This window comes from Podarcis cretensis (assembly GCF_951804945.1).
Source record: "Podarcis cretensis genome assembly, chromosome: 3".
NCBI classification, from domain to species: Eukaryota; Metazoa; Chordata; class Lepidosauria; order Squamata; family Lacertidae; genus Podarcis; species Podarcis cretensis.
Genome location: NC_137172.1, coordinates 81,955,403 through 81,979,884, shown reverse-complemented (window position 1 = coordinate 81,979,884; position 24,482 = coordinate 81,955,403). Strand labels below are relative to the sequence as shown.

Below are 24,482 nucleotides of genomic sequence, written 5' to 3'. Positions count from 1 at the left end.
GATACAGCAGGAAACTACTGAGATACTAAATGTATCTTAGCATAATCTCTTATTTATAGTCTGTGATGTCAATTAGAGCCTGAATATATATTAATTTGTGGTTTGGAGGATGTTTTATATTATTGGTATTTAAGCCAAAAGAAAGCTGAACTTCATGTACAGCTGCAATCCAAGCATGTTTAGAATTATTACTTACCATTATTGCCAGGATAGGCGCATTTTAGCAAATACGGTATATATTTCTTAAAGTGAGTCAATCAGCCCATTAAAATTCACTGTCATAAACACATGCTGCAATAAACTGAGCAATAAAGAAGTATCCTGCTAGAATGGGGATTTAGAAAGGATTGATTTCATTTGTTTGAATGATGAATGGCAATATATATTAAGCCTGTAAGAACTTGACTGATTCCAGGTGGAAACAGTTTAGACTTAGTAGGTGATTTACTACCAGAAGAGCTCTGCTGAATAAGATGTTTATAAATATGATACAACATTAGCAGTTAAAAAATATTTGTTGCCATGTCAAAACAGCCTACACTCTGCTCCCGCTGCCCCAGCGATACTTCCTCGGCCATTGTCCCCTTTGCTTGCTTGCCCTATCTCTTTTTATATTGAAGGTATATCTGTTCTGATGTCCAAGTAGGTCTGTGCTGGCAGAGGACCGATGTCCCCTCTGGCTGCCACTGCCTTTCTAACATTGCAGAAGCTCTGGAGGATCATTTTAGGCCTTAAAAACCTGAATTCTGCAACCCATCAACACCCTTCTGGAAATTCAACTTCAGCATGAATGTGCCAGTATGTTAATAGTCTTTCAAATTAGATGCAAAACGGGAATGTTCATAAACTGTCAAAACTTGTGAGGTTAAGTAGGCAGGAAGTTCTGGGAACAGTGAGAAACTAGGGGACCACAGCTCATACGGACTGTAAAGACAATAGGATGAATAGGGTGGTGGTCTCATCAAGGGAACATGTGACAAAAGTAGGCTAGGAAGAACTGGGAGGTGAGGGGGATATGAATATTAATTTGACACAATCAGTCAAATTCTTGGTATAAAACTCTTGCAGGTAATTTACATGCGATCTAAACTGCTACTGGTTGGTTTCAATCAGCAATCAATTGTATTTCAGCCACTCTTCATTTGACTTCAGCAGGCTCAAGACATCCTTGGGGACAGAAGCAGGCACTTCTATTTTAAACAGACACACCAAAAGCTTTTTGCTATGAACAGATTAAGCCATGCACAGCTAAATACTTAATGAGACTTGTGAGGGCTGCATTAAACTTGATCTCCCGGCCCTTATGACCCTAACAGATGGTGGTTCTGGTAGACCAATGGAAAGTTGCAGAACTTCATACACCCACCAGCATAAACATACAGATGTTTATTTGATGCAGTACTCTTGATAAAAATACACTTGACTCCTGGAAGACAAACCTGATTAGACTTAAGTATACACTTGCCAGCATTTCTTCAAAGTCCTGAAACAATACAGATTCTCAATAGTATCTTTCAATGTTGATTCTTTTCTGTTTGTGTTATGTTTAATGTTGTGGTACCTGAATACGAGAGATGTGAAAATTGCGTATAAACACAGCTATACATAAATTTTCACAAACCACTCTATCTGTCTCTTATCTATCTTCATTCGGGTACCACAACAGTAAACATAATATTGACCCAATAGCCTAGTCCAGAAATAACCTTTTTTTAACCTCTGTCCCTGGTGGTTGAACAATGCCCTGTATCGAGTTACTTCTAGGAAAAGAGGTAGGATTAGGTTTCGGTGTTGATCCTCGGCTCAGGTTAAACCCTATATATACACCTGAGCAACAACACTTGGGTAGCTTAAGCAGCACGCAGCGGCAGGAGCTGTTTTCCCTTTTAGAACTATTCGCGGAGTGTTAAAGAAAAGCGACTACTTTTCCCAGCAAGCTCTGCGGAAGAAAGTCCCGGCTAGGGCTGCTAACCGAGGCTATATAAGCCCTTCGGGCGGCGCGGGTTTCAGACATTTGCCGGTGGCTGTCGTGGTTGCGAAGCCGGTGGCGGCTCTTTTCCTTCTGACGCTGCAGCGCGCCGTTGTTGTTCCCGTTGATTCTCCCTTAGAACGAGCTCCTTTTCCGATGAGGCCGAACGAGGCGTCCGAGGCGCGCCTGGAGGAGCTGAAGCGCCGGGCGGCCGAGTGCATCGAGGCGTCGTCGGAGCGGCTGGCCGAGCTGAGCCGCGAGATCTGGAGCCGGCCGGAGCTGGCTTACGAGGAGCGCCAGGCGCACGACGCCCTCGCCCGCTTCTTCGCCGGCCTGGCCCCGGGGTCCTCGCCGGCCGGCGCTTGGCTGGTGCAGCGCAGCTACAAGCTGGAGACGGCCTTGCGGGCGGACTGGCAGTGGGGCGGCGAGGGGGACGCCGCGGGGGCTGCTCCGACCGCCGCCGCCGCCGCAGCCGAGGACGGGCAGAAGGCGCCCCTCCGTCTGGGCTTCTTGTGCGAGTACGACGCCCTGCCGGGCATCGGCCACGCCTGCGGCCACAACCTCATCGCCGAAGTGGGCGCCGCCGCCGCGCTGGGCCTGAAGGGCGCCCTGGAGAGCCTCCGCCCGAGCGGAGCCGCCGACGGACCGTCCCGCCACGTCCCCGCCGTCAAGGTGCAGGGTGGGTGGGGGGAGAGGGAGAGAAGCTGCGCCCCGCATCTCCTGCCTTCAACCCACAACCTTTCTGAGCCCCCTCTTTTTTCTTTCCTTTTTTTTGGGGGGGGGCCCCGCTGGGACGCTGCTGTAGTTCTCACCATGCCCATTCTTTGCGTCTTGTTTTCGCAAAGTGCCCTAGAAAGATCTCTGGAGGTGTATATGCAACTTGTAAACCTGTGGGTAAATAAAGACCCGTAAAGAGAGTGCCACGTCCTGCACCCCGGGATGCTTTGGTATTTTGCTGCTCTTCCTGACCCACTTGTCACCTTTGCTTTCAGGTCACCGTGTTGGGCACCCCTGCCGAAGAAGACGGAGGCGGCAAAATCGACTTGATCAAAGCTGGGGCTTTCGATGGTCTGGACGTTGTTTTCATGGCCCATCCATCCCAAGAAGATGCAGCATATTTGCCCGACGTAGCAGAACATGAGTGAGTAAACTGGAATGGGAGGCATTGTTTACTTGGCCATTGTAACAAGCCTTTCACTTTTGATCCACTTTTGTGTTACTCATTTGGCTTTCCAAAGGGCACTTGGAACAATTTATGTAACGTTCTGCTGCTGTTTCTAATAAACCGCTAATGAGCACGTGGTGCTTGTGTGGAGCTGTCAAGCGAAACAAGTTTCTACTTCAATTAACTTGTATTACGTGAGGTTTGAGTTTTTATACCATAACCGTTAATTCATTATCCTAAAGGGCCCCAGTAAGAAAAGAAGGCTGGGTGGCATTATGAAACAGCTCCCAAGGCCTCTTGTGCCAAAGGTCCTGTTCTTTCTCACTATGCTGTCCAGAAGAAGCTCACCCACAATTCTCCTACGTACTTTTCTTCTTAGCTGTGTACTGGGGAAAGTTGGGGTGATGTGTGAGGAAGATATGAGGACCTCCAAAGCCAACCTGCTCCCAGTAACCAGTACTTCAGTTTGGGTGATGGAGTCCATGCACAGAACACAGGTCCATTGGTCTATCTAGCTCGCCTTGCACTACCTGGAGATGCAGGGGATTGAACCTGCAATTTCCTGAATGCAAAGCAGATGCTGTGCCACTGAGTTACTTCCCATCCTCCTTAAGCAATATCCTACCCAGTGATCTGCCAGCAAGTTTTAGTTCCAGAACTGCTACTCTCTACATGTTTTTTACTCCCCTGGTTGTTGGGAGGAGGGGGCAGATAGAGCCTCCATCTAGAGTTGGTCCTAAGATCTTCAGTTATTGATCTTATTCTATATATTTACAATTATATGCACATTCTGAGTAAAGTATTGCATGCAAAATTATGTCACTTATGTCACTTTGTAGTGAATTACAGCAGGGCTTCATTTTCAGGGACTTTTACGTATTTGAAACATATCTTTATTCAACATCATCTTATTCAAGTTGTCTAATGAGCTTCTGTTTTGTTTTGTTTTTAAATCAGTTGGACCAGTAGCTAGGTAACCCTAACAATGATTTTTTAATTTAGCTCAAGGTATAAATTTCATTTCCTGATGTGTGATAGCGTTCATGAAACTGCCAACTTTATTGGAATAGGAGATGCTGCAGTTTAACAAACACCCTTCCACCCACAATTTGTTTTACTCTTTATACACATTTGTTAATATATTTGAACAGAACCATTATTGGGACTAGAGTTGGTGCTGGGTGTTTTTGAAGTCATTCTGTTTAGTTGGAAGCAATTCTGGTTATACAATATTTCTTCATGTGATTATTAAAGGAGTTTGTTTCAGCTGATCTCATTACCGAACATCTCCAGAAATTAGATCTGGTGTTTGCCTGCAATGTAGACCTAAATGTCTTGTGACTCAAAGCTGTACAGTGGAGTGTTAAAAACTTTTATATTTCCTTTCACATTTCTGCAAAGATGACCACACATAGGCATATTAAGAACAAGTAGAACTGATGTTCGGCTGTATACAATTAAGATTGTATATAGAATTGAATACAGTGGTACCTCTGCTTACGAACTTAATTCTTTCTGGAGGTCCGCTCTCAACTCGAAACCGTTCTTAACCTGAGGCGCGCTTTCACTAATGGGGCCTCCTGCGGGCCTCTGGAGTGCGATTTCTGCTCACATCCCGGGGCAAAGTTTGCAACCAGGAGCACCTACTTCCAGGATAGCAGAGCTTGTAACCCGAAGTGTTCGCAAGGAGGACGGTTCGTAACCAGAGGTGTTACTGTGCATTGTGCTTTTCTTAAAAGTTTCTGGCAGTTAACACACCAACCCAGAAATGCAGAGTGCCCCATTCCTCTTGGTATTCTGTTTTTTGACTGCCTTTCTGCCATAGTGAAGTTCACACCCAGGGTATGATGGCTATGTTGACATCTCAGTAGCCTTCTGTATCAGGAAAGCAGTGGTGTGTTGCAGATATTGCAATGACAAACAACGTATATTTGTAAAAAAAAAAAAAAATCCTTTGCAAAAGTCGTGATTTTCACCCCAATTTGTTTTTTTGTTTTTTTTAATAGAAAGGCTCATCCTAAGCCACTCAGGGCACCTTTTGTGACTGAAGAGCAGGATAAAAATGCTTTAAATAAATAAAAGGTGTGGCTTCATTTCACCACCTAGCTCTCATTGGATCACTAGTAAATATTACAAGCTTCAAGTGCCTTTCCTCATCATTGTTAGAGATGGCTTTCCATTTTTGAAGTGAGCTGACCAGCACAGATGATTTCTTGTGACTAGAGATGGAAGAACACTTCCTCACTTCTTTTGAAAACCACACAACATCTTTATAGAGACTAAGATGAGATTCCTTCCCCTCTTGACCCCCAATATGTGTGGTAGGGATGTTATCCCTTCATAGAAATTTAGTACAGTTTTTTCAGTATGTCTTGACTTAATCTTCCTTTGTTCTTCATATTGAACAGAATGGGCACAAAATCTAATGCCAGAAGCTATGAGCTTTATAATTAATTGTGGTCTCATGTAACAGATTACTTTACAGTAGAATTACAGTACTAATTCTAATGTTTTCACGTCTTCTCCTGCAGGTAATTCATCAAGTAAAAACACAGCCCTTTGAATTGTCTCCATTTGCAGAACATAATCTTTTTTTCCCTCCCTGGATGCAGTACACCTGGTGCTTGATCCTCTACTCCTGCACAGTAATAGCAGGATTAGCGGGAAGGGAGGTGGTGGACATCAGTATATGAAGACCAGCTGGAAACAGAGCTCTGTTGAAAGTGTTTACTTTCAGATGCTTTTTGTATTCTTAGCTTCCATATCCCTGCACATACCAAAACAACTAGTAGGAAAGTTCTACGCATTTACTTCTCAAAATTGCCATTGTAGTAATAGGGATATGTTATTTTTGATACATGGGGCAGTATTGAACTTACAGTACAGTACTGAATTATTGCTTAGAAGTTCAGAGCTCGTTGGAGATTTCCAAGAGAGAACTGTACAAAGCAAGTTTTTGAATGCTACTCATTTTAGGAATTTATACCCCACCTTTCGCATCCATCTCAAACTGGCTAGCACAATTTTTAAAACGTAGCAGCAAATAAAATTGAGTCAGAAAATAACACTTAAAGCAGTGATCCAATTAAAAGGGTGGTGTGTATCATAACAGGCCACCAAATGCCATTACCATTCCAAGCAGACAGAACAGATTTGCCCAAATTGTAATGATGAAGGAACAGTTGAACATATCTAAGAGGAGAGTTCCAGCACTGAAAAGGCACTTCTCCCACTAGTCACTCACCTAACTTCAGGACGCACAGAGAAAGGCCTTTGACAAATAATTGATGGATTCTATCCTAGTTCTTGGGCCAGGCTACCTTAAGTATTTTTACCCATTTTTCTGTTGAAAAGGCTTCCAGAGCAGATGACATAAGATCAGTAGCAAGATGACCTGCTCACAGGCATGCAGTCTGAAAGACAGTGATATTCAGTGATAGTCATAATATGCTGTAGACCCACTGACAGCAATGGATTTTAGCCCGTTTTAATGGGTCTGGTCTAAGTATGGCTTAGTTGGGTATCACTCACATCACAGAAGGGAAAAGAGGATGCATAGGGAGGGAAGAGGAAAACAAGCAAACTCGGCTACCAATTTTTGCCAATACATCATACCTCGGTGAGAGGAGCTGTAGGATTTCATGATTAGCATTTCTATGTTCAACAGCAGTGTTGAATCAACATTTCCAGTAGCTCTCAGTAGACTGCTAGTATAGACCTTTTAACTATATATGCATAAGGATGGAAGAGCACTGGCATTCTGAGCTTAACAACAGTATTCCCTATGATTCAGTTGGGACAGAAGTATGATTCTCTTGTTTCTCTTATCTATAGCATTTATGCTGCTTCTCTATCCTACTTTATATAACTTATGCTACTGAACTCCATAGCCTGGCATGACCCTGAAAGGCTGGGCTGTCTTCGGATATAGCTTTATATGTTTCACCTAGCATGTATTGCTGGGGTTATGTTTGGGTCATGTTGGAAGTGGATAGTGCTGATACACAGCATATCCACATTTATTTAACAATGTTTTTATAACTCTTGATTCTAGGAAAACCTCAGCAACAAATATTCTGCACTCTGGAAAACTGTTTGCTGAATTCTTCATAGTTTTTGGTTGGGAAATGTGTCAAGTTTGTCTTCACACAGGACATTGCAAACTGCTGTCTTTACCTTTGGCTTTTGTGTTTGTCCTAACCTTTTCGTTATAATTTCTGTCAAGTTTTATTAAACACATATCAGTGTATTTTTGAACAAAGTCTGCACAGTCTCCAAACTTGGCTGCAGCCAAAGAAGAATAGGTTTGCAACAGAATAACTCACACACCCTAGATGATAAATGACGCTTTGAAAATGAAGCCATGTAAGCAAAAAGCCTATGCAAGGATCCCGTGTAATGCGGGACATTTGGGATTGTTTGCTCACAGTTCATAGTGTGCTTAATACCTGTTTCTAATTAATGATTTTTAATACTAAGCCTCAAGTAGTCATCTTACCTAAGTGTAACTCAAGTTTCCCAAGGTCAGAATAAAGTCATCAGATGTACATATTTAGACTCTTGAGTAGTTGCAATTTGTTGCAGCTGGTTTCATATCTTTATAGATCTCTTAAGATCTTAGGAAGAATATGATATATGCCAGAATATGATAGATAACCAGTGTGGTATTGTGGTTAGAGTGCCAAATCTTCACTTGGCTGTGAAGCTCACCAACTCAGCATAACCGATCACTTGGGGTTGTTGTGAGGGTCGTCTGCAGAGAGAGAAACACCTACATCCCTTTGAGCTCATTGGAGGACAGGTGGGATATAAATGTAGTAAATACATACATAAATAAATAAATACAAGAGGACATTTACTAATCTTTTGATCCCAGCAGGTTTTATAGGCCAACGTTATAACGGTGCTAGTTCCTTGAACTCTAAATTTTTCATGCTAATTTTTTAACATTGCTTTTCAAAATTCAGGTCTTACTTAGTTGTGATTAAATTTTAATTTAGGATTATGTTGGTTTGAACACAGTTCTTTTTCATGAAAATAAACAAGGCAAGGTTTTTAAATTTGTCAGGGATACTGCAATCTGTATAATTCAATTCAGTGGCAGAGCTGGCCATCATCTGATCTTTTTAAATTTAGAAAATGCAGTGTGTTTTTTTTGTTTTTTGTTTAAAAAGGTAGAAAACACTGCAGCAGTTATTCAATATTATTGCTAATAGTAAAGCATCTGTTGTGTTCTATCATCCTGACAAACCAAATGGTTCTGGCTAAGGCAGCTCAGAATGCATGGAGCTCCTCCATTGAGAATGGTTCCCCCCCATTCAGTGGATGAACCATGTATAAATAAACATTTATGTGTACTTCCTTCTCATGAGATGCTTGAATTGTTCTCTATTTGGAAAGGATCTCTGGATGAGGACAATTGTGTTGGGTATTGTAATTGAGGGGAGGTGGTGAACTGAGTTGTCAGGAAATCTCACACCAGTTGATTGTAGTTTGTTATTTGATTCACGCCTTTTGAAAATGTCTGTTTTCTTAGTTGATTTGTTAAGATATTTCTCTACCAGACACAATTTATTTCTGTCTAATATACTAATATTCTTTATTTCCACAGAAGTTAGTTCCTGTCTTGTATGTACCTTAATTTCAGTACACGTGGTCCATATAAATGTCAGACTTGGTTTTGTGATGACAAAGATCAGCTTTGAGTATCAAAGCTCTGTATTGAATACCTCCTACTCTCAAAACATGTTGGTCTGTTTTTCCAGCAATTATCTTTATAGAGGATTGAGGTTAAAAAAAAGCAAACCCCTATATTATAGCATAGGCCTTTATCTCATTAGAACTTAAGTTCGTTGAATGAATCCAAAGGGATATTTTTCCTTTCAAAAAGTGTTTAAAAACCAGTGATGGCTTTTATTTCCTAGTGTGACTGTGAAATACTATGGAAAAGCTTCTCATGCTGCTGCTTACCCTTGGGAAGGAGTAAATGCATTAGATGCTGCTGTTCTTGCATACAACAATCTGTCAGTTTTAAGACAGCAAATGAAACCAACATGGAGAGTTCATGGTGAGATGTTCATTAAATCTTATGTCCAGCAAGTAATACTTCAGGCACTGTTTTATAATGTATCTGGCATGTTAACATTAAAATGAAAATGGCTGTTCATGTGTTTAGTTTTCCGATAAATGTTCAATCTGTTGGTAAAGTTGAAAGTTCTTTAAGAGCTATACAACTTTGGTATGGATATGTTCACTTAATAGACTTTGGTCATGTTTTCCCAAAGCAATATGTCAGGGTTGTTTGCTTAAGAAATCATATTGTGTGAGCTGCATCCTGGTGTATGCAGCCCATAGGTAATTGAACCCATATAGCAAGATGTCTGAAGTTTGGATTGTGATTTGTTTCACCCTAACAAGCTATGTTTACTTAGTTTGTTGTTGGCAAATTCTCGCTTGTTAGGGAGAACAAACCATGAACCCAAGTTTGGATGTTGTTCTAAGCTGATTTTATCTGCTCATACCAGGGGTGGTGAGAGCAGTCAGGCTCCATGTATGGTTTAATTAGCCAAGGTTAATGAACGTTCATCAGATGGTGATTGGTGTTGAGTATTATGATGGCAGACACCTGCAATAATGTGTATTGTAACAGCGAGTCTTCACACATTTGTTTTCCCCCAAATGTGGGTTATCATACCCTGGCAGTTGGTGCAGCTCTCTATTTCTCCTTCCATCTTTTTTATGCTTTGGGGATGCTTATAGGATCTGCTCCTCACCCTTAGTCAGAGGTTAGAATGCATGCTGTGCTAAGCTTGTGTCATTCAGATGTGTAAAGCATACGAGTTACACACTCATAAGTGTCTGTAACACAAGCTCTGCAGTTCATGCAACTGATACATTTATTAGTGGAGTCCTGGAAGAGGTGATGGTTATATAATTGAATGCTCAAATAGCGTTCCAGTTTAGCTTTTCTATTAAGTGCTAGTTAACTATATATAGCAATTATTGTGAGGATGAGGCACAGTTTTGTAAGCTGCAAGGCTGAAGTGCTATGGTCCAGTAGCATGTAGTCTACTGTTTGTCTATACCTGACCATAATAATATGGGTCTAACTGTAGAAGGATTTCTAGTTTATACAACGTTGTTTAAAAATATGTGGCAACTAATCTAGACAGCTAACCAAAGGGATCAAATTAGCCATAAACACTTGCAATTCATTAACTTGACTGAAGTTAGTTAATAGTGAAAAGGTTTGGTTTCCATCTGCATGGTAAAGTAACTATTGTTCTAAAAGCCCAATAGGCCCATTTGGCAGTTTTGACCAATCCACAGCTACCTATCCTACACCTCTGGTCCTACCCATGAGGTCAGGTGTGAGGCAGGTAAAGTTGCACCTGGGTCACTAGAGGAGATTGGAGGCACTGCTGATGTGTGTTGGGCTGACACTTTGAAACCCTGACTGTCAGCTGATTATCAGGCCTTCAAAGCATAGCCCCAACAATCAGCTTTGATCAGCTTCTCTCAGGAGTTCCCCATTGGATACCTCTCCACCCTATTGGATAAGCTCTCATCCAGAAGCACCCATATGATTTATGTTGCTGTTTGATTTCCAAAGCAATGGCGTTAATACCTTCCAGATAGAATTATGGGTCACTGTTGTAGTACTTCTGAATACTGCATAAAAAAATATTCTCAGTGGAAGATTCCCCCTCACCCCATATAAACTAAAATGTAAAAGGTTTTGAGCAACTTGTCATCCATAATACTTTCAATTTAAGGTAACATGGTCTTTCTGACTTGTTACTTTTTCTCGTCTTTGTTTCCTCCCATCAAATTTCTGCCCTTGTTAATTTTTATCTGTACTAGAGCTATCAAATAAGAATAGCAAATTGAAAAGAGTGAGGCAAAGCTCATCTGTTAGTGATGATAAGAAAGGAATGGTATGTCTTCCTGCATTCCCGATTTGTTTTTGTTTTTTTGTGATGTGCCCTTCATAGCACGTACTTGCTGGTTAAACTGGTTGGAGTAGCTCTACTTCTTTTAAACTTCCCCCCCCCCCCATAGGCAAGGTTACCTTGCTGGTCAACATTTAGTTTTTTATGTGGTCATGAAAGCTAATAGTAATTAGTTTTCTTTGCACAAAACCATTAAATTATTGAAAGCATTTGTGGCCCAGGCAGCACTGCAAGTGATTTGCTGCTTTTCAAGTGATAATTTTCCATTAAAATACTCTTAGCATGTGCATGGTTTAAATCTTACACATTTTTGTATGATGGGCCTTCTTGCTCTTGTGAGCATTGGTACCTTATTGAGGCCAAATTGGATTATACAACCAGTATCAGAAAAACACTGTGCACTGCCCTGTCTGCATCTTCCCAGCTAGTTTGTGCAGAAATACGTGAGAATGGGATTATACCAGCAGGTTACCACTTCATTTTTCTATAGCCTGTTTATCAACCATATATAGAGATAGCATCTCAAAAGTCTTGTACATATTGAAGCTTAGTCAAAGTGTGCATATTGATGCCACAGCATGGTGCAAGCATGGGCTTGCTCTTTAGAATAATACTTAGAATAACATGTGCTTGTAGGAACTTTGTTGAATCTTAGCGGAAGCAAAGACAACAACTAGTTTTGCTACACATGGATGGCATTCTCAGGAGCTCTCTTGAGTATTGCCTCTCACCTGTGAGCCAGCCAGTTTTTGCTTAAAGTTAAACCTTTCTATTTCTGTACACTCACTTTGATTTTCTTCATACAACTGTTGCATAATGTAAAAGTGATTCTTGGAGCAGGGAAGCTTGCCAGTTTTATGTACATGGCCTAATAAAATTTAGATGGTTTATAAATATTAGATGCAGCTTTCAGTTTTGCTGCCAATGTTCAGTTACTGTAGTGTAGCAGATGGATTCTAGCAAGTGATTTGAATAGCCCAAGACAACTAAAGAACTATTCAGGTAAGCAACTATTCCAGGTATATTGAAGAAAACTAAAAATAATTTACTGCCTAAAAATTGCCATAGATTGCAAGTGCATTAGGTCTGGGCACCACCGAGTTATAACAATATTGTAGCAATTCAAACTATCTTAAAACAAAGAGCCTGTTCTTGCTGGAGTCATTCAGAACTCAGTCAAACAAGATTCTATTCATGCAAGACTTTTAAGATGGAAATGTATCATACCCCTTTATTCTTGTTTGAAATTCCCAATTGACAGTAGATTCATTTGCCTGGGCAAAATTTCATACATGCATATATAACAGATCAAGAGTTGCTTTATTCAAAGTGGTTTCAACTGGAACTTTACTTGAGCTGTTAAGTGATAATTATCATACTTGGAGTAGAATGATTGAAATCAATGGATTTCAATGGGTCTATTGAGTATGATGAATGTCAGCTATTACCTATTGTGCGTTAGATCTGGGCCAACAGGAAAGCAAACAAACGACACACTTGATTTTGATACAGAACCTTCTCTGATCTAAAACCTGTTTCTACCATTTGATGACGCTGCACCTTGATAGCACTCTAGTCTCTTTGTAACAAAATTTGAAGAAGGAAAGTGCATATATGGGCAGACAAAGGGTGACACTGTTTATATCATCCAGGGTGGAAAAGATGGTGTTCTGGAATTTTGTCCCCCTTACCTATTTCAAATGCTCGCACAAAAAATGCTCCTTAAAATGGATACTGTTTAAGAGTTTGAAATATTTTCATTTCTTATCCCTTTCTCTTGGTCAGCTCATGGACAGTTGGTGTTGTGTAACCCACTACTTTAGTATTCTTCCACCATGCACTACGTGGGGGGGGGGGAGGCAGAAAAAAGATGTTAGGAGGAGTACTGTTCAAAACTGATGCCTAACTTGGTTAAGCAAAGTTGAATTATGCCACAAAAACATGTTAAATTGTTCAGCTTTAATTTACACTTTAGTCTTTTCCCCAGAGGTTAGCATATGAAAGGGATGTTTTTACGCCTTGACTTCTGGTCTAGTAAATATATTCAGCCTCTGTGTTACTGCTCCCTTAATCCCCCTTGTTCCAATGCCATCCAATTTTATTTCATCCTGAAAGACAACAGATGAATAACTGAGAAGAACGTGAATGCAAATCTTTGTGGGTTTTTTATTGAAATCAAATAAAATTTCAAGACACAAGGTTTTTTTTTCCTAAAAGAAAGCAAGAAAATCTGTTTTTGTTCCCACATCTGCTGGAGAGTTGGCTCAGGTGCAGAAATTAGTTTGGCTTTCCTGTTTTAGCCAGAAGCCTCAGAAACATACTACTCAAAGTTCTGATTTCAGTAACACAGTTCTTCCTTCTTTTAGGTATAATAAAGAATGGAGGTGTGAAACCTAATATCATCCCTTCTTATGCTGAATTAGAATTTTACTTGCGTGCTCCTTCATTAAAAGAACTCTCCATCCTGACAGAAAAAGCAGAGAACTGCTTTAAATCTGCAGCCCTGGCCACAGGGTGTGAAGTAAGGTTCATAAAGATTTATTTTGCTTTTAAGTGACAATGTGAGCTGACTAATAATGATAATATTATTATTTGTTCCCCACCTGTCTGACTGTTGCCCCAGCCACTCTCTGGATGACTTCTTGGCCAAACCACCTAGGACCTATTGAGTGACTTTAGTTGAAAGAAGCATAACATCTACATGTCAGCCTACCCTCTGACAGTTTCCCCCTATAGTTGTGGCTCCAAGCAGCCTAGATTGGGGTGATTAGGCCTGTCAAGATGTTTGAAATGGTCCAGTCACCTCTGTCTTTCTCTCATTGCAGTGCTTGGAGAAAAAGTTTCAGCTCAGTGCTGTAATGGGAATGAATGTGTTTCCGTGTGTGTGTGTGTGTGTGTGTGTGTAAGTGGCGGTCTGTGTGTGGTGAGAGCAGGGTGTGCTTGGCCATGACCACAACTGGCATGTGGCCCTCAGAAGATTGGCCTCAACCCTCAGGCTGAAAAGATTTATCCATCTCTGAACTAAAACCCTGATCCCGTTGAACTAACATCTCAGCATAGCTGATATTTTGGACTTAACTGAGGGTATTGCCTCAACTTTGTCAAGTCTTGGTTCTCAAAAGTGCAAGCATACCCGAGTAAGAGCGACCTTTCACATGCTTTTAAATACACAAGGACTCAGCATTGGGCTGTTTTTCTTTTCTTTTTCTTTTTTTTTTAAAAAGCTTCCTTTCTCACTGAACAGTTTCTAAGTACTTTTCCTTCTTTGGTATTTTCTTTAAATCATAAAAGTAGTGAGGAGCCTAAGGGGATTAATCCTGCTTCTAAAGCTTCTACTTCAAAGTAATTCCCAACCAGAGCTCACTTCCATATTCAGTTGGAACTCCCTTCCAAGAATTTACACAATCTTGGCTGTGTGTTTTTTTCCATTGGCATCTTTGGAAGCTGACATTCCACATTTCTAATTTATCCTGTTTTGCAAGAAGCTTGCAGTTGTCTAAGGGCAGGAAGCAGAAAATTGCTTGCTTGTTCTAGAAGATAATGCCACATTCATGCTTCGTATAAATAGGATGTGAAATGCCGAAGAAAGCTAATTAGTTCCTAAAAGTGTAATCCTTTGCATGTTTACTTTGAAGTCAGCCACACTGAATTGCAGCTTGTTCTCAGGTAAGTATGTTTCAGATTTCAGCCAAACACTAAGTCCTATGCATTTTTGAGAGTAAGCCCCTTTGAGTTCAGTGGGACTGACCTCTGAGTAAGACAAATAGGATTGAGTTGGAGGCCCTTTGGTTTAGACTTCATCTGGTATTTTTGTGTCAAAGCAAATGAATATTTTTCTTCTCTAGATGGAATTAAAAGGTGGTGCAAATGATTACTACAACGTGCTTCCTAACAAGAGCCTGGAAAAAGCTTACATTGAGAATGGGAAGAAACTTGGCATGGAGTTCATCCCAGAAGATAACTTGACTGGGTTGTCAGGTAATAAATAATAAAACATCCAATAAAACATTTATCAGGTTGGCTTTTACTCCTTTTCTATCCATTTCTGGTTTGTTTGTCAGGCTGGAAAATACATTTATACATCTTTTAAGAATTTCCCAAAAATTGGGAAGGGTGATCAGTTTTTATATTTTAGAGTATCAGAATGTGTATTGCTAGGTGAATGCAGAAACAAATTTGAAGGGGATTTGAATTTGGTAAGGGAAAATGTAATGAGGCTGTTCTGAAACTTCAATCACATACTTTATCATATACTTATTTTCTTTTAATACTCTTAGCATTTTGTTCAACTTGATCCATGAAGTAAGGACAGGTTGAGTTAAATGGGCAGTAAACAGTGCTGCCGTGGTTTTGCCATTCCATGGTATCTGTTCTTCATCATAAACCAACTTAGAATGTAGAGTTCAAGGGCAGTGGATACCCTACTGTCCATCAACATGCAAGGGATATGATTGGTAGTCTCTAAGTTAAACTACCGTAGATTCTGGCAGATTAGGCGACTGGGCGTATTAGACGACCCCCCCAAATTGGCAGCTGCAATTTGGAAATTTGTTTTATAAGCCCAGTTGCCTAATACGTTGGGCAGCAGCAGGGGGCAGGCTCAGCTCCACGCCGGGAGAAAGCCGCCTGCTGTGGAGCTGAGCCTGCCCCCCGCTGCTGCTGCTTCCAAAGCAGCAGCGGGGGGCGGGCTCCGCGCCGGACAGCTTTCTCCCAGCGCGGAGCTGAGCCCGCCGCCCACTGCAGGTGTTTCGGAGCCACCGCAGCGGGGGGCGGGCTCTGCTCCGCGCCATCCATACCTGGCGTATAAGGCGAAACCCGACTTTGGAGAAGATTTTCCAGGGTTCAAAAGTCGCCTTATACGTCGGAATCTACGGTATTATTTCAGGACTGCTTGATCTTGATACTGCAGAAAGGAAAAACCCAGTTTATGTGCATGCTACTTATGTTATATCACTTTTTCTCCAGAACTGTCTTTTCCCCCCCTTTAAGAGTGATGCCTTTTTCCATTTATGTGAGGAATTGTTGAACTGTTATTTAAGAAAACTAAATTCTCTCAACCAAAACCTCCATTCTGCTGTTGGAATCATTTCTGCATTCTGTTTATTTCAACTTGGCAAAGTGAAACATTTATGTTTGGGAGATACCTAATGTACTTGAAAAATTGTGAAATTGGCCTGATTCTGCATCTTATCATTTATCAACTTTCATTGCTAATCCCAAAATATTTATTTTACACCTAAAAAAACCCCACAACCTGTTGCCTTTGTCTGTGTTACGTGCTCTTTTCTCTGTCATACTTTCTCATGCCGTGGGACAGGAGCTGCACAGATTTTTTTCATTTCACTTCGTTTCCAGTATCTTTGGTTACCTCCATATCACTGTCTTTGTCCAGTTCTACAGTTTTGCAGTCAATAAATAAATAACTTTGTGATCCTGACATTTGGAACAGTATAATAATGTAAGATGAACAAATGTGCCTGGTTGCACTGTTCCAATTGTAAGCTGCTTTCTTAGTTTGAGATCTGAATTATTATATTGCTGCAGAGCATGCATAGCTGAGCAGTACTTACATATATTCCTTTTGGTAGCCTGATCTGATACATTTAAAACTACCTTTTCCTAGGTTCTACTGATTTTGGGAATGTTACCTTTGTGGTTCCTGGGATTCATCCTTATTTTTATATTGGGTCTGATGCACTAAACCATACTGAGCAATACACAACAGCTGCAGGTTAGTGAGTTTTGTGTGTGTGTGTCTGTGTGTGTGTGTGTGTGTGTGTGTGTGTGTATACATGTATTCCTCCTGGCCCCCCCCCCACCAAAAAATATACAAGGACACTAAGATGGAAATTACATTGAGTTAAAGGTTTTCCCCAGCTGGCCTATGCTTAGTGCAGCTGAATGGAACATTAAATTGTTCTGGACTGGAATTAATGTGTCTTACCTATGTTTCTGTGATTATTCTTACTAGGTCTTGGACATTTGTGTACTGTGTTCCTAGGAATAGTCAGTAATAAATATTTATTTGTTTATTTGCAAAAATTCTAAGTTGTCCTTTACCATATGGTCCCTGAGTGGGTTATAATATAATATACTGTACAATAATAAGATAAAATTGCAATGACAAATAAAACTGTTCTAGCCAGCACTTCAGGGGTTAAAATTTTCAGAGGGTGTTTGCTCACACTTCTCTTGAAGTCTGTGCTGCACTATTCCAAAAGTCTTGTCTTTTTTTATTGCAGCTGAAGCAACTGGAAAACTTGATGCCTTGCTAGCTGACCAACACTGGCAAGAGCAAGCACAGGTCTCTCAATGTGCTGCTGACTTAAATCAATCTTTATAGGGTTTTTTGTTTTTTTAATAAGCTAACCTAACCTCCTGGTGGTCAGGTGTGGATAACCTGTTGAAATCTCTTATGCAGATATGCATCTTAAGATCCAGTGATACTCCTACTATGAGAAGTATGTTTGTGGCAGAAATTATGAGAGGGTAGTGAAGAAACTAGAAATGTCCACATTTGGGCATATTCACAAGAAGCAATAACTTCAGGCTTACAATGAGCCTGAATTTCTTGTATGAAACACATATTTATGCTAGATGCACTGAAATTGAAAGGTGTGCATTTTAATACAGGAAAAGAAAACATAAAGCTACTTAGGAGAAGACAATATCTTTTTATTCCCAGGGTAATTCAAATTGAATTGTTTTGGAAGGGGAAATAGCCTTTACAAATCCCTTCAGTTATGGTATAGCTATACAGTAAATCCCTTCAGTCTTGAATGTGCTGCCTAGCTCTTGGTAAGACCTGCTCCTGTGGCCATTTCTGAAGGCAGCAGACCAGCTTAAATTAACTTTAAAAATGGTGGGTTGTTTCTCTTTGATCCAGCAGGCGCTTCTGTTCAGAATGAGGAGGGAATTGGTTTTGCCAGTCCCTCCCTCCCAATGCAGCCCCCTACCACCACCTCTTTATTGATCCCTTCTGTTCTCATTTGTGGATTTAATTCTTCCTAGGGTCAGAAGAAGCTCAGTTCTATGCCTTGCGAACAGCGAAAGCTTTGGCAATGACTGCTTTGGATGTTGTTTTCAAGCCAGATCTGCTGGAAAAAGTCAGAGAAGACTTCAGACTGGTGAAACTCAAAGAGGAAGGTTACTTGAATATCCCTGAAAATGGAAAGGTGTCTGGTCTTGGTATCGGAGCAGCATGTGCATCACGTTGAAATAGTACAGCATATTACAAATCTAAACACAAAAGAACGTCAAATTTTTTTCCTTGGAATTCTAGGAAATGTTTAATAGCTGGAAAGATGCTTGATATTTTAAGTGGTGCAACTAAGCGACCTCAGAGTACTTTTAAAATATTGCTATTGTCTGATAGCATGTAGTGGTCTTAATTTGGCAGACAAAATGAGTGATTTCTCTGCAGTGATTGAAAATGTGCTGAATATTGCAGCTTTGCATACTTTTTGAAAAACTTTTTAAATGCTATTTACTCTGGTTGGAAAGGAATGTTGGGTTGTCTTCATAGCAGCTGTTCTCTTGCCAAGGAATAGTGAGAAGTGTTGCATGTTTAGCTTATTGTATGCAGAACCAAATGCAATCCACCAGGACAGGCTTAATATGCTTCATAAATCTATATGTATTTGAACTGAAGATACCAAAGGTTAGGTGATGGTTGTTCAAGATGTGCCTAGACTTTCACATTAGAATGGTTTTTCACTCAGTATCTCACGTTCTTTGGTAGCTCAACACTTGAACATACCACACTTTCCTTTTTTGGCCATCTAAATTTTTCTAGAAGGACTATCCTTGTAATCACTTGATGTTTATAGGTGGGCTCCTGACCTCTTGTTCTGCACAATTTCCAAACGCTGTGTATCCTTTAGTAGTTTTGTGCATAGTATAGAATTATACAGCATACAGATACACCAGAAGAAAATAACTTTATAAATGAGTGTCCAGGAATAGCTTTTAAAATGAAACCCAAAACTGAGTTTCTTGTGAAAATTCTTCCTATTTGACACAAATTAAGCAATCACATTGAAGGAGAAGTTAAAGCAGTAGGTAGGGGGTTTGTTTGTTTTTAAGGGTACTGTACAGAATCAAAGAAATACTTGTGCAAACCTGGTACATGATCCCTGCTTTACTGTCTTATTTATGCATAGCTGCATTTTGAAAATGAATGGCTCCAGTCCATTAATGTAGCTGCTGTACAAAGTAGATTGGTAGAACTTATGTTTCAAATTCATTTTCCTTTCTGAAATAGAATTGTCTATAATTTTGTCAGTTTCGCTACCAGTTAATCCCCAGGACCCAAGATGTGTACATTGATGACAGAGACGAGTTGAGGAAAGGGGTGATGAATCCTATGGATGTTTGAGTTGATACCCAAGTATTTTGGGTGAGCCTCAAATGCATTTGTAAAGGCTAAATGTTGCCATTGTGAGTTGGGTCAGCAGTAGTGGACTGTTTGGGGGCTCATATGTTGTCTTTTGAGGCAGAGAAAATAGATGTGCTTTTTTCTTCTGCGCAACAAGCAAAAGATGCTGAGAATGTGAATTCTTGGGGCCTTTGGCAGGTAAAAGGTACTTCTCCTGTAGGGGAGGAATGTGATCCTGTATGGGTTGTCTCTGCCCCTCTCTCCACTGGTAGGAAAGAAAACTTTTTTAGAGAATATACCTGGGGCAGGGACAATCTCCTATCTCCATTTCCTGCCAACTTCACTGCAGATCATCAGTCAGCTGCCCAAGGTATAGCAAAAGAGAAGTGGCAGGAATTCTTGGAAGGAATTTTCCTTTGTTCTTTGTTCTATTCCTACTGGAGTAGCTGGACCTGACATTCGGAGGCATTTTAGACAACTCACAAGTACTAACTTGTGTGGTGTAGTGGTTAAGAGCGGTATACTCGTAATCTGGTGAACCAGATTTGCTTCCCCGCTCCTCCACATGCAGCTGCTGGGTGACCTTGGGCTAGTCACACTTCTCTGAAGTCTCTCAGCCCCACTCACCTCAGAGTGTTTGTTGTGGGGGAGGAAGGGAAAGAGAATGTTAGCCGCTTTGAGACTCCTTCAGGTAGTGATAAAGCGGGATATCAAATCCAAACTTCTAACTAGGCTGTCTAGATTATTCTTTGCCTATGATAAGATCAGCTGTCTTCTAATCAAGCTGGTCTTTGTATTTGGCATATATTAATCTACACACCAAAATTGACTTGAAGTACAATCCTTTGCATGTCTATGCAGAAGTGACTCCCATTCAGTTCAATGGGGTTTACTCCCAGGAAAATGCTGCAGGATTGTAGCCATAATTATGTGACACACCACTGCCTAAGCTGCATTGGTGGTATCATAACACACCACTGCCTGTTACTTAAACTAATAGTAGATAAACATCTTATGCTGAAAGAAAACACTAATTTCCTGTCCTCTTAAGCATAATGTGAAATTTCCTTTGTACGTGTTGTAGGGAGCAAACTCTGCACAGAATTTTGTATTCTAGAACAATATAAATGCTGTCTTTATGCCCGCTTGTTTGCCTAAACAATATTCTCTTTGAGGGTCAAATACTTCCATTATTATGTTGTTATTTATTTTTTTGTCTTGCCTTTCTTCTCAATTTTTACCTGTAAGTTGGTCCAGTAAAAAAGGCTATTCACATTTTGCTGAGTCGGTTACAAAAGCTCTACTGGTTTAAATGAATATATTACATTATTTTTATTCATAAACAGAAAGAATTGTAGCAAGTTTAGCAGAACTTAAGGTATATGCATTTCTGACTGAAGCGCACACATGCTCAAATGCACAAATCTATCTAGGGAGAAACAGAGATGTATATTTTGTACATCACCTGTAGAAACTGTTCTGAAGACAACATTTTGAGCTGCACATTTGAATGTTGGAATGTTTTGCAGCAAATTAACATCCATTAGCAAGCACTGGAAGACCGTGTTAGGAAATTAACCACAGCACTTATTTTTCCCCACCACCACCAGTGCTGTAAGAAGAGAAGCAGTTTTCTTTTTACCAACGTACAGCTGTTCCCCCAAATGTTGCACTGTCCTAACTTGCCAGGGAACAGAAATCACACACAGCTGAATCATGGGCTAGTTAGTAGGCATAGCAAATTTCAGTATGCATAACTGTATCAAACTTACGCTTCAATACTTTGATCCTGTTAACAGTTGGGTCAACTTCAAAAGAAAATATTAATCTTACCATGCTGTATTTAGTATTTCAACTTCTTTCATCCAATTAAACACAGTTTTTGCAATATTCACCTTTTCAGAAGAGGGGGAAAGGCTCTGGAAGGTTGTTTTTCCCTCTAGTAAGCAAGGGCAAGTTGTCCTCAGTGGGATTTGGAGCCGATCAGTACTTGCACTGAAAGGATCAGTGTCTCTTAAGGGTCTTGTTATGTCTCCTCATTCAACTGTGTAAGCTTTGCTTCTGAAAACATTAGTACCAAAGGTGAACTTGATATTTTATTGAGCTCAGGGTTATTTCTGCTCCAACCATATAGCTGTGCAAGTTGCTGCCTAAGCAGGATGCAAGCAAGATACATTGACTGGCTTCTATTTTCTTAGAGAATGCTGCATATTTCTGATAGTCTTTTAAAAACCTGGCAAAGACTCCTGTTATAGCTTCATAACTTGCTAAAATTGCAAACTCAAAAGGGTTGGATCCAGGTGTGCCACTTGACATGAACAGACTGGAACTAACCCAAAGGTTGCAAGACAGCATGGGTAATGTTGTTATGGACCCATTGGTCTTGGATTGTTGCTCTGAGTGTTCTGTAATGAAAACCTGCTTAGGTGGCAACCGCTGAACAGTGTCATGGGCATTATTTCAATATTTTGCTTACTATTCCAAACTTGATTCCTTAGCAGAGGCCTACTTTGCAAGGAGATTTTGGCTGAGACTTTTAGTGGTAGAAGCCATCCCAACCATACTGTATTCCTTATCTGAACATGAAGGAAAAGAGGGAAATTGATTTATTGTGAATTCCTGTGTTTCTTGCATGGTTTTTAATATCCCAGTTTTAATTTTGTTTTTTAAAAATATATGCATAAATGTTATTTGACAGATCAAACAGCTGGAATCTTGCTACTGTCCTGGGAGAGTACAATTTACCTTTTTTCTGTTTACAAAGCACAATCCAGTGAGAAAAAACAATCAAGCTGTAAGCCACATGGATTGCGCAGCAGTTGCTTTAAAGCTCAAGTGTCAGGAAAAGATCTAGTCTAAGCATAAGGCTACCTGGGTTTCCGGCCAGTCCCATGATCATTGACGGTTATTCTTCATAGCCCTCCGGGGGCTGCGAGGAAGTTCAGGCAGGGGAGGAAGGAGAGGATTTATGCAATTGTATTAAATTATAGTAATTTTGTTTGATTTGTAATAATTTGGAAAATGATAAAAATAATACGATAAACATAAGGCTACATGGAACCATTTATGCAGCCGCACTCTCATATTAAAAGGGTCTTCTTGAATGTGAGGCTATCCATGCGCAGCATTAGCATGCCATGCCATGCCAGCAACCAATGATCAGAGAGGAAGTGCTTTGCATAGGCCTCTTGCATGGATCATTGCTGCATGGAGCACCTGTAGGGATGTACGATTTCCATGTGACCATGTGGCATGTTGAAATTGTGGGTTGGAGACTGTATCTGAGGTGGTTAAACTTTGTCTTTTCTTTGTAAGATCAGACGGGTTGGTGTTTGATTTCTTTTGTGTGCGGGTGAGTTGCTAAGGCAGTAAGTCCCATTGGTTTATAATTTCAGAACGCCTTGTCCAGTAACGTTAGTTTTGTTAGTACGCCATTGTTTATTTCTGTTAATAACGCTGAGGCTTTCTTTACAGTTCTGATTCAGCAGTTACGCAGTGATTCTGTATGCCAGGTTGGACAGACTTTTTGCCAAGTAAGCCATAAGTAAAGTCTGAAGCGTGAGTGCCATTTTTGTATATTCCACAGGACGTATACGGCTCCCCCTTACTAGGAGGTGGCTTTTCGTCTAATGTACCAAACTAGATAGTGTGCGCTTCATCACTAGTGCCATTTGTGGCCTCTTACACAATGCACTGCTAAATCCTAGGGTTTTGCACTTTTGCTGTAACCTGAATTAACAAGAAAAGGCAACTTTTTCACTGCTTCCTTAAATAGAATGCAACTTTACAGTAGACAACAGTTATTCTTGGATCTTAAGTAGGACAAGGACACCAGACAAACGTTTTAGTCAACATTACTTTTAGGCTGCAAAGCTGTTGTAAAGGCATATTTGCTTTTTAGTGTCTTGGCTATTGCTGCTGCACCAAATCTTGTATGCTGTTGAATCTATATATTCAGTTTTGAAGAATGAAGAGCCTGCAACAGCAGGTTGGTAAAAATGTATATGTAGCTGGGATGGTGAATTTACTTGAACAAATGTAACAGCAAACATGCACAAGTATATCTCAAGAGTTGGTGGTTTTCCTTTTTTTATACCTTCTAAGGGTTATCTTTGCAAGTGCAATGTTTTGCAGTGAATTCAGGTATCTGAGGAAAAGATACATTCAGGGGCTGAAGCAGCTTCCTGTGCCATCTGTACACAGAATGTTTTGTTTGAATAAAAACTTGAGCTACACTATAAACTATTGGTATAAAAGTACTTTTGCTAAACCTGTTTTATGATTTTCTAGTGAGCCACTGTTGATGCTATCACTTGGTTTTGTACATTCAGCTTTCTTGGTATGCTGTGTGTAAGTACATTCTGGATTGTAAGAATAAAATTGACTTGCACATTATATTGTGTTTCTCAGGTATATCCTAATAAACAAATATGCTACTTAAACATAGGAAGAGCCTGGTTAAAGTTAACGAAGACTGCTCATTGTGATAGTTTGGCTGAAGCTGAGAAATTGAGTCCCAGAGAATGCAAAACTATAGGAACTTTAAGGGACAAAACGGAAAAAGTAAGATAAAATAACACTCTTTGGGGATTATGCCTGTGATGTTGGTTTGAGAGCATCATTTAATCAGGCAGGGCAGCTTGCCAAAGAAACGAATTTGCAATAATTTATTAAATACTCAGCAGCATTCCACATTGTCAAAGGTTACCTGCTGTCAGCTGAATAACCCATAAAGGCAAGAAGATTTATGCAGCTGTATCTTTTTTAAATGTTGAATATTTATCCCCTCTTAATAATTGCTAGAGGCCACTTACAAGGGAACGCATAAAACAGACCATCACAATAGAGATTGTCAACAAAACTAACAGTAAATGTCTATCTACGAAGTAGCACCACGTGATGATTTAGATGTCACATCAGATAGTAATAAGGCTCCCAGCGGTTTACAGAAACTTGCAAAAAGAGGACTTCCAGAGCTTTCTAAATCTCTGTTGAGGAAAGACATTATGCCTTACATTA

General features: G+C 40.3%; 1 protein-coding gene across 1 annotated transcript; it reads left to right on the top strand.

The window, feature by feature from the left end:
• The first annotated feature begins 1,522 nt into the window (after positions 1-1,522).
• PM20D2 (peptidase M20 domain containing 2) lies at positions 1,523-23,858 on the top strand. The gene is made up of 7 exons (XM_079970520.1): positions 1,523-2,641; positions 2,962-3,110; positions 9,059-9,201; positions 13,453-13,607; positions 14,932-15,064; positions 16,710-16,817; positions 18,098-23,858. Exons 1-7 carry the CDS (start codon positions 2,126-2,128, stop codon positions 18,301-18,303), a joined length of 1,410 nt encoding a protein of 469 aa, XP_079826646.1. The 5' UTR covers positions 1,523-2,125; the 3' UTR covers positions 18,304-23,858.
• The last annotated feature ends 624 nt before the right edge of the window (positions 23,859-24,482 follow it).

Excerpts from the sequence above, each read along its gene's own strand:
- PM20D2 (XM_079970520.1), top strand. The coding sequence starts at position 2,126 with ATGAGGCCGAACGAGGCGTCCGAGGCGCGCCTGGAGGAGCTGAAGCGC. Across the intron at positions 2,642-2,961 it reads GCCACGTCCCCGCCGTCAAG|GTCACCGTGTTGGGCACCCC; the intron begins GTGCAGGGTGGG and ends CTTTGCTTTCAG. Across the intron at positions 9,202-13,452 it reads ACCAACATGGAGAGTTCATG|GTATAATAAAGAATGGAGGT; the intron begins GTGAGATGTTCA and ends TCCTTCTTTTAG.